Here is a 9,440-nt window from a genome sequence, read left to right as displayed (position 1 = left end):
AAGCATTGAACTGCAAGGTCAGTTTGAATCATCAGGTTGGCAGTTCAAACTCACCAGTCACTCCTTAGAAACCCTATACAGGGTTGCTATAAATTGAAACCAACTCTATGGCACTTAACAACAGCTATCAGCAAGGTTGGTGGTTCAAACTCACCAGCCACTCCTTGGAAACCCCATATAGGGTCAACTTAATGATATATACACATTGTTGTTGTTGTTGTTGTTGTTGTTGTTGTTGTTGTTGTTGTTAGGTGCCATCAAGTAGGTACCGACTCATAGCGATCTTATGCACAACAAAATGAAACACTGCCCGGTCCTGGGCCAACCTCACTATTGTTGCCACGCTTGAGTCCATTGATGCTGCTACTTGGCCAGTCCATCTCTCTGGGGATCTTCCTCTTTTCTCTGACCCTCCACCTTACCAAACATGATGTCCTTTCCAGGGACTGGTTTCTCCTTATATATACACATTGGGTCTTCACTAATTTGTTTTAATAAATCCCTTTTGTTTTTGTTGTTGTTGTTAAGTACCATGGAGTCGGTTCTGACTCATAGTGACCCTGCACAGGGTTTCTGAGGCTACAAATCTTTACGGGAGCAGAAAGCTTCATCTTTCTCACTTGGAACAGCTGGTAGTTTTGAACTGCCGAACTTGAGGTTAGCAATCTGATTCGTAATCACTACACTACCAGAGCTCCTTAATAACTCCCTCACATTTTCTAGTAGCTCTTTCAACTAAATGAATACATAACATGCATACATCATCCATAAATACATAAATAAAAAGCAAAAAGAGACAAAAATGATTAAAGTACCTTTGATTTATATAAAAGATTTCCAAATTTCAGATAGGTTATTTCAAAATAAGCATAAGGACTTTTAGCAACAGTAGGATGATAAAACCACCAGCCATATGTCAGTTTGCTGGGTCATGGCATCTTGCATAGTGTGTGATTCCGGACACAGCCGCCTGTATTTCCAATGTCTGCAGGATCACTCATGGTGGACAGGTGTCTGCAGAGCTTTCATACTCAGAGCATCCTGCTGATCTACTTTCAAAACTGAGCCAGTGAAAACCCTCTGCTTCAGAGCAGAGTATTGTCAGCTAGAGTGGTGGACGGGGAGCCCCCTCCATTGGCAGAAACTACACAACAGCTGCAATTAGCGACTCAAACAATCATGAGAATGGCACAAGATTGGGCAACATTTCAATCTGCTGCACAGGAGGTCACCAATAACTAACATCGACAATAGTATGAACCATGTCTTTGAAGGCCTCAGAAATAGTCCACATAAAAAAGGATCTCTAAAAGCTTATAATAAATTTCAGTCAGGCTGAAAATAATCCTGTTACATAAACCATTTTTCCCATTTTATAAACAAAAATTTACTAGATTCAGCATCAGACTAAATGGTCTCCGGTAACTTGACAGACAAGTAGCCTGGTCTTAGGAGACCCCAAGTTCATCTCTTGTTGTTGTTGTTAGGTACCATCTGACTCATAATGACCCTATGCACAACAGAATGAAACACTGCCCGGTACTGGACCAACCTCACTATTGTTACCATACTTGAGCCCACTGATGCTGCCATTTTGCCAATCCATATAGCTGGGGTCTTCTTTTTCTCTGACCCTCCATCTTACCATACATGATACCTTTCTCCAGCGACTGGTCCCTCCTGACAATATGCCCAAAGTATGAGAGACAAAGTTTGTCCATCCTGGCCTCCAAGGAGCACTGTGGCTGCACTTTTACCAACATAGATCTGTTGGTTCTTTTGGTAGCCCATGGCACTTTCAATATTCTCCTCTAACACCGTAACTCAAAAGCATCAATTCTTATACAGTCTTCCTTATTCACTGTCCAGCTTTCACATGCATATGAGGTTATTGAAAATACCATAGCTTGGGTCAGGTGCACCTTAGTCCTCAAGCTGACAGCTTTGCTCTTTAACACTTTAAAATAGTCTTGTTCAGCAGATTTGCCTAATACAATAGGTCATTTGATTTCTTGACTACTGCTTCCATGAGTGTTGAGGGTTGATCCAAGAAGAATGAAGTCCTTGGCAACTTAGATCTTTTTTCCCTTGATAAGAATGTTGTTTATTGGTCCAGTGGTGAGGATTTTTGTTTTCTTTACATTGAGATACAATCCACATTGAATGCTGTGGTCTTTGATCTTCATCAGTAAGTATTTTAAGTCCTCTTCACTTTCAGCAAGCAAGGTTGTATCATCTGCATATCGCAGGTTGTTAATGAGTCTTCCTGAAATCCTGATGCCACATTTTTATTCATATAACCCAGCTTCTCGTATTATTTGCTCAGCATACAGGTTGAATAAGTATGGTGAAAGAACACACCCCTGTTGCACATCTTTCTTAATTTTAAACCATTCAGTGTTTTCATGTACTGTTCGAACAACTGCTTCTTGATCCATGCACAAATTCCTCGTGAGCACAATCAAGTGTTCTGGAATACTGATACTTTGCAATGTTGTCCATAGCTTGCCATCTCTTGTAGGTGGACCAATTAGAAATGCTACCTGGCTGTGTCTACAATTTCAAATGAAGGCAACTAATAGTACAGAGAGGAGTTTTTAGGTGAAAGGAGCTTATTTTTTTAATTTGTTTTACCTTCAGCAGTGCCTCTAAAACTAGCTTATTTTTTTAATGAGCCTGAAAAAGAAGTTGTTCTGCCACTAAAGAGGCTGCTATTCAAGAGTAATACCAAAGTACCTTCTTATCTCCTTTTATGGCAGCTCCGGATAAAATCTTTCATGCTGAGAAGCCATGCCTGGGGTCAGTTCAGGCACCCTGATTTCTGCTGTGTTGCTATGCCCTAAGCCCTGGGCTCTGAATATGTGAACAAACAAACAAACACCTGTCTAATGAACCCTGAGCATCAGATCCCAGACTAGGATTTGTCAATGTGTGGCAGAAGTAAGTTTTATCTAAGTATTTTCTGATAAACTAATGGGGGAATGAATGACTAAAGTCCCTCTCCTGATCCCCACACTGGAGTGACTGGTGTTTTCCTGTCTACGACATTGTCTACTTCTAACTCAGTCATCTCTCTGCCCGTTGGTTGAGTCCGAAGTTTATACTAGGCAGGGTGTATATGGTGAAATTAGTTTCTTTATACGACCTTTTGCCTTGATTCTTGGAAAAGCAGCTTAAGAGAACTCCCCCCTAAGCCCCTAAAACCTTTGTCCCAGTTTTCTACCCTAGAGAGTTTGTTACTTTTGTCCAGGTTGATTGACACTTCATGGGCAAACTGTCAATAATTTGATGATTTGATATTTTTTGTGTGGTACTGATCTGCAGCTTACCCTATGATTCATAACCTACCTTGCAAGGATTGGTCAATATTTATGCAAATAAACTCATTATACCCTACTATGGAGTCTTGGTGTGGCTCTGCAGGATAAATACTTGCAAAAACCATGTGGGAACCATGACTGGCTTCACAAGGGGGGAAGAGTATCAAACTCAAAATCAGCCCAAGGCTGATTCCTATAAAGCCGAGGTCAGACGTGCTTCCAGCCTACAACCCTCTTTATTTACCCTATTCCAGCACCAACCATCCCTCCCACAGCATTGTGCTTCACCTCTGGGTTCGATAATCCATTGCAGTGGCCACACAGAACTCATAACAATACTTATGACTATGGGGTTTATTAGGAAAGTGAACAGGATGCAATTCAGCACCAAAATTCTTAAGATGCTGCAGTTCTCCAGTCAGGAACACTACTGTCTACAATACTATAGGCATGCCTCACTCTTGTCTTCAGCCTCTCAGCCACGTGGCCCCCTAGCCTCTGCCCTGCTCAGGCAAGTGTTCAAAGCTCTTTCAGCCAGTCTGTGAATGCCCAAAGAGCACATTCAGCAAGCCAGCCTCCTGCCTTTAGGCGCTCAACTTTACTCAGTCCATAGGCCTAAAGTCTGAAGCTGCTCTGTCTCTTCATGCCATCACCTTTGCCATCACCTCTGCAGTCGCTGTTCCTCCAGGTAGGGATCTCATGTGTCATTCATGCTCTTCCTTCTGGATGGTCCTGGGATCTTAGTCTCTGTTTCTGAAATTGCTCCTTTTAAATCTAGTTGGAAGGCAAAACTAACCAATCCCACCCAGCCTTAGAGTCCAACCTATATGCCTTAATTGCATGGTGGCACCCAATCACTTGGAGTCTGGTGTGGAGATGCTGTACTGCAAAGTCAGTTTAAACCACATGTGGTTGAAGCTCACCAATAGGTCCTCGGAAACCCTGTACAGGGTCACTATGGGTTGGAACTGACTTGATGGCACTTAACAACAACAGCCAGACAGCCGATTCACTTGGTGGTAATTAGGAAGAATTTGGATAGAAAAGCCATATCAAATAAATTCAAGGCATCATAGTCCTGGAATGTTAACTGCAAGGTCAGTGGTTCAAACCCACTCTTAGAACTAGAGAACTGAAACCACTCTTGGAACCCTATACAGGGTGGCTATGCATCAGAACCAACTGGAAGGCCCTTAACACAACAACATACTCAACTATGCAAATGTGACCTACTATGCAAATGAAGTGACTGTGACCTACTGAGAGAGGATTGGTCAGTTTGTGGTCCTGAACAGTGAGCCATGCCTTGAAATTGACCAGGAGTTTGTTTATATATGCAGCCAACCCCACAGAAGTTGGCAAGAAGCAGAAAGAAGAGGCAAAGGGAGAGAAGAACAAAGAAGTAGAGTGAGAGGAGACAAGGAAGCTCTTGGAGAGCTGTGACACAGGTCAAGATCTATAACAATGAAGAGAGCAAGACGAGGGAGACAATGACAGGCCTGGAAGGGGCCCTGTGGTAGAGTCTGAGGAAACAGCAGCAATCTATTTGTAGGAGTGCAGCTAAGAGAGCTGAACAAAACGACTACACTGGCAATGAGAGGGGTCAGTAAGAGTGGAGAGGTAGATGAGAGGGAGGCTGAAGGCAGCCATTCCTGTCCTGAGTGGGTTGAGAGAAGGCCCGCGTAGCTGGGAGAGGACCCTGCTTGCTTGCATAACCAAGCAGAGATGGGAGATGCCCTGTGCTGAAGAAAGGTAGGGTGTGCTCTCTGCTTGGGGAGGACCCTTCCAGACTGTGCCGGTGTGCTTGCTAATGCTGATCTTGAGTTGTCGTCTATTGATCCTGATCTGGAATAGTACTCTGTTACTGTCCTAATCAATCACATATGCAATTATGGTCTGTGAGTTCTGCGTCACCATTGAAAACCCAAATTATCAAATCCAGATGAGAAGAGAGCTGCATCAGAACTGGTGAGAAGGTTGGAGAGTGGAGGTAGGTCTGACTCCACCTCAGACGCATCAGCCTTTCGTCTACCCATTATCCCCACGCTGACGTTAGACAGGTTCTGATGCCTCTACTACAATCATTTTACCACGTGCAACAGGAATGGCCATTTTTATTTCAATCCTGCATCTTCCTATTAGGTTAACGTCGTGGCTGTTAAGTGCCGTTGAGTCAGTTCCGATTCATAGCGACACTGTATAGGGTTTCCAAGGAGCAGCTGGTGAGCTTGAACTGCCCAACACGCAGTTCAAATCGACCTATTGTTCAATGCATTAACCCACAGTACCACACCAAGACTCCATTAAGTTAATACAATTCTTCAATTAACCCGAGAAGCAAATCCTTTGTTGTGTTAAGTGTCAAATGGAGGAGAAACTGTGGGGCAAGTCCTGGAGTTGGGGATGGGGTCTTGCACAGAAAATCAGAATGAATGGTAGTTGTGAATGGTTAACAGTGGGGCAGGAGTACTGGTCTCCCTGAAAGGGTGGGAGGCTTGGAAGGGAAAGCTGCTGACCTTCATCTAAGGATTAGGATGGGCTGTTGTTGCTGTTGTTATTGTTAAGTGCCACTAAGTTCATTCAGACTCCCAGCAAGCCTACATGAAAGAAAGAACTGATCCAGTGTGTACATTTCCCTGGTCCCGTCTCTGAGGAGTCTGAAGAATCTATCACACTGAGTCGTCACTTCTCAATCACACACATACAAGAAGCCTTCACTCAGAAGCACTTTTATTACAAAGCAAAAGTACACTTCAAGGAGAGAAGTGGGTCTGTCTCCTTGAGTACAGACAACCCTGTGAGATTGGGGTGTGCTAGTTTATAAAGGCATAGAGTCTCCTTGTTCAAGAGTGGGCTAAAACATGTTGATTAGAGGGAGTGGTATGTTGACATTTCTGTTAAATCTTCATCTGTATTCTTGGAAGAGGGGCATAGACTTCTGAGACTCTGGTTGACACCCCATTTCTGGTTTAAGATAGCTGGCTCTGTCATGGTGATTTCCATGTTGATTGTAAACTGTCATAGCTCCAACTGTTGTGATTTTTAGTATAACAATGAGGTAAATATTGAGCTAAGGCCAGAGTTACCTCAAAGCTGCTTGAGCTTTTATGTCACAAACCTCAAGTCGTGTCTGGGACTTTTATGGTTCAGCTATTTTGGGTGGTCTGAAGGTGTCTCCCCAACTTCTCTTGATCCCTGCCTAGTAGGGGAGGACTCAGGGCAAAGATGTGGATACGAAACCATTGCAGGTAAGGCCCAGGGGTTCTAACCAGTCCTTGGCAATAATGTTTTTTAGGCTGTAATCTTTTCTTGTCTCAATTTTGCTAGGCTGTAAGCTTCCTAAGGAGTCCTGGTGTGGCGCTGTGGGTTAATGTGCCAGACTGCAAAGCTGTTTGAACTGCAAGGGTGGCAGTTCAAGCTCACCAGCTGCTCCTTGGTCGGAATCGACTCAACAACACTTAAAACAACAACTATCTTTATGGAGCTCTGGTAGTGTAGTGCTTACAAGTCAAGCTGCTAACCTCAAGGTCAGCTGTTCGAAACTACCAGCTGTTCAAAACTATCAGCAGTTCTGCTGGAGAAAGATAAGACTTTCTGCTCCCTTAAAGATTAACAGCCTCAGAAGCTGTATGCAGGGTCACAGGGTCACTGTGAGTTGGAATCGACACCACAGAGTACCGCCATCACCAGCTCTTTCCCCCGTGGGACTGCTGGCGTGCTTGACTGCGCCTCATGGTTAGCAGCTGATCAGAGGCACTAGGTCTCTTTAGGGTGGACTGGATATCCTATTTTACAGCATAAAACTCATTTTCAGAATATCTGCACAGGAGTCACATCTTGATCAAATTCTCACTTTCTTACTGTGAAACTCTGAGAAGCTTCTTAGTCCCTCTCAGCTTCAGCCTTATGGGGTCTTAACAATATTAAAGTGATCACACTAGTTTTTGTTGTTGTTATGTGCCATTGAGTCAGTTCTGACTCAGGGTGACCCTGTATAGGGTTTCTGAGGAGTAGCTGTTGGGGTTGAACTCCTGACCTTGTGGTTAGCAGTCCAGTGCTTATCCTACAGTGCCACACCATGAGTCCATGATCACATTTAACTAATGTAAAGCATTGCTGCTACTGTATGCTATCGAATTAGTTCTGACTCATAGAGACCCTGTGTAGAGTTTCAGTAGCTATAAATCTTTGTGGGAGAGGCTGATGGGATCGAACTGCCAACTTTGAAGCTAGCAGTCCAACACGTAACCCACTACACTAGCAGGCTACTTCTATAAAACATTATGAAGTGCTAATTATCATTATTATTAATACTTGAAGTATTGAAGGGTTGCTGTTGTTGTTGTTGAGTGCTGTCCAGCAGGTTCCGACCCAAAGCAACCCTTTGTAAGGTTTCTGAGGAGTGTGGCTGGTGAGCTTGAGCCATTGATCTTGCAGTTCAAACCTATTTGCAGTCCAGCACATTAACCCATAGCGATTGAGAGGTTATTGTTGTTGTTAAGTACCATAGAGTCGGTTCTGACTCATAGTGACCCTGCACAGGGTTTCCGAGACTGCAAATCTTTACAGGAGCAGAAAGACTCATCTTTCTTCCATGGAACAGCTGGTAGTTTCGAACTGCCAACCTTGAGGCTAGCAGCCCAATTCATAACCATGTAATTATTTCTAAGACCTATTATCTTGTGAAAGCTGGACAGTGAATAAGGAAGACCATAAAATAATTGATGCTTCTGAGTTACGGTGTTGGAGGAGAATATTGAAAGTACCATAGACTGCCAAAAGAGCCAACAGATCTGTTTTGGAAGAAGTATAGCCAGAGTGCTCCTTGGAGGCCAGGATGGCCAAACTTCGTCTCTCAAATTTCAGACATATTGTTAGGAGGGACCAGTCGCTGGAGAAGGATATCATGTATGGTAAGGTGGAGGGTCAGAGAAAAAGAGGAAGACCTCCAGCGAGATGGATTGGCAACGTGGCAACATCAGTGAGCTCAAGCATGGCAACATTGTGAGGTTGACCTAGGACCGGTCAGTGTTTCATTTTATTGTGCACAGGCTTGCTATGATTCGGTACCAACTCGATGGCACCTAACAGCAACACTATCAAATGGTACAGAGGAAAAGAATAAAGTTAGATGGAGATGAAGCAAATGCTGCCAAATGCTAGTAATTGATGGTTATAGGTTAGGAGTACTCCTTAAAATAGAGCAAAAGTTGAGGGAAAAATTAAAGATCTATACGCAGATAGTCCCCAACTTATAACTTGTTCAAGTCACAATGAGCCACACTTACAACTGTTATTTCCTATTGTCCATCTGGTCGTTGTACCATCTTGTGGTGTGTAATTTATTGATGTCATCTTATCTGTAATTTTATATGTAATATTTTCAACTGACAAAAGACAAATAGGAGTCCTGGTGTGGTGCTGTGGGCTAATGCACTGGGCTGCAAAGTTAGTTTGAAATGTAAAGTCAAAGGTTCAAACTCACCAACTGTTCCTTGAAAACCCTATACAGGGACTCTATGAGTCAAAACTGACTCGGTGATACTTAGCAACAAAACCAAATATGAGTGAAAATCAGATTTATAAAAGTGCTGATAATAAAAGGCAATAATAATGAAAACTTTAAAAACGGAAGTATTTGACTTACATCAGACCTGTCTGATGAAATGCTGATGTGAATCAGAGAGTCGCTCTAATGAGGAAAACGGTATCACTGTGCCTTTCTATACTTTGCTTGGGAACATAGGAAAGGTTCTTGTTCCCTCCAATTCTCTTTCTTGAGAGGTAAAAATGAAGAGAAAAATTAGCCCTACCTTACCTGTTCCCTAAATATTGTAAGACCCCTAGCCATTGTGTTGTTGTTGTTGTTGTTGTTGTTAAATGCCATTGAGTCAGTTCCGACTCACACAGGGTTTCTGAGCAGTGGCTGGTGGGTTTGAATTGCCAACCTTGCAGCTGAAAATGACATTGTGATCCAGTGCATTATCCTGCAGCGGCACACCAGAACTCCAGCTATTGTAATTGATGTCAAATAACATGAGAAAACCAGTTACCATGGCGTTTATTCCAACTCACGAGGACCCCATGTATGTCACAGTAGAACTATGCTCCAGAGGATTT

At 43.1% G+C, this 9,440-nt stretch overlaps 1 protein-coding gene across 1 annotated transcript in view; it reads left to right on the top strand.

Annotated features, from left to right (window-relative positions):
• The first annotated feature begins 9,374 nt into the window (after positions 1-9,374).
• Positions 9,375-9,440, top strand: part of TMC3 (transmembrane channel-like 3) — a 69,927-nt gene continuing 69,861 nt past the window's right edge. The window contains exon 1 of the mRNA XM_006870946.1: positions 9,375-9,406. Coding sequence (XP_006871008.1) covers positions 9,375-9,406 — 32 coding nt within the window. The remainder of the gene's footprint in view (positions 9,407-9,440) is intronic.

This window comes from Chrysochloris asiatica, unplaced genomic scaffold, assembly GCF_000296735.1.
Source record: "Chrysochloris asiatica unplaced genomic scaffold, ChrAsi1.0 scaffold00156, whole genome shotgun sequence".
In the NCBI taxonomy this organism is placed as follows: domain Eukaryota; kingdom Metazoa; phylum Chordata; class Mammalia; order Afrosoricida; family Chrysochloridae; genus Chrysochloris; species Chrysochloris asiatica.
The sequence above is the reverse complement of the archived record's forward strand: the minus strand, read 5'-3'. Positions and strand labels throughout refer to the sequence as shown.